Source organism: Parus major, chromosome 21, assembly GCF_001522545.3.
Source record: "Parus major isolate Abel chromosome 21, Parus_major1.1, whole genome shotgun sequence".
NCBI lineage: Eukaryota > Metazoa > Chordata > Aves > Passeriformes > Paridae > Parus > Parus major.
Genome location: NC_031789.1, coordinates 674,980 through 675,891, shown reverse-complemented (window position 1 = coordinate 675,891; position 912 = coordinate 674,980). Strand labels below are relative to the sequence as shown.

At 67.9% G+C, this 912-nt stretch overlaps 1 protein-coding gene across 1 annotated transcript in view; it reads right to left on the bottom strand.

Moving 5' to 3' along the window:
- LOC107213504 (rootletin-like) overlaps nucleotides 1–912 on the bottom strand; it is a 9,173-nt gene that overhangs the window by 3,021 nt on the left and 5,240 nt on the right. The window contains exons 4-5 of the mRNA XM_015648000.1: nucleotides 756–907; nucleotides 157–318 (exon numbers count right to left, since the gene is read on the bottom strand). Of these exons, the coding sequence (XP_015503486.1) occupies nucleotides 157–318; nucleotides 756–907 (314 nt within the window). The remainder of the gene's footprint in view (nucleotides 1–156; nucleotides 319–755; nucleotides 908–912) is intronic.

The following is a 912-nucleotide window of genomic DNA, read 5'->3' as shown; positions in this document are numbered from 1 at the left end:
TCAGTGGGAATTGCGGGGTCGGGAGTGGGTTCAGTGGGAATTGTGGGGTCGGGAGTGGCTCAGGAGGCGCTGGGCGGTGCTCAGAGGGGATCTGCGGGACTGGATCAATGGAAAGGCAGTTGAGGCACTGGAATTGTCCGGGCTCGGTGCCGGTACCTGTTCCTGGAGCTGCTCCGCTCTCGCCCGCGCCTCCCGCGCCTCCGCGTCCCTCTCAGCGAGCGCCCGGCGGGCCCGGCCCAGCTCGGCCTCCAGCCGGGAGCTGCGGCTCTCGCACAGCTCCAGCCTCTGCCGGGCCTCCTCCAGCTCCCCCAGCTTCTCCTGGCGCGGGGATGGAGCCGGGATGTGCCGGGACCGCGGCCGTGCCCGCCCGGACTGCCCCGAGTTCCCGCATTCCAACCTGGACTGCCCCGAATTCCCACCTGGATTCTCCCAAATTCCCACCTGGATTCTCCTGCATTCCAACCTGGATCCTCCTGCATTCCCACCTGGATTCTCCCGGATTCCCACCTGGATTCTCCTGCATTCCCACCTGGACTGTCCCGCATTCCCACCTGGATTCTACTGCATTCCCACCTGGACTCTCCCGCATTCCCACCTGGACTCTCCCGCATTCCCACCTGGACTCTCCCGCATTCCCACCTGGATTCCCGCATTCCCACCTGGATTCCCGCATTCCCGGCTGGATTCCCGCATTCCCGGCTGGATTCCCGCATTCCCGGCTGGACTCCCCCCCGTTCCCCGTTCCCGGTTCCCACCTCCGCGGCCCTGCGCTGTCTCTCGGCGGTGCTCAGGCTGTCCCGCAGCGTGGCCGCTCTGTCCCGCAGCTCGCGGCATTCCCGCCGGGAATTGCGCAGGGATTCGTCCTGCAGCAGCCGCGAGGCCCGGGCGGCGCTCAGCTCCCGCCGGCCTGCG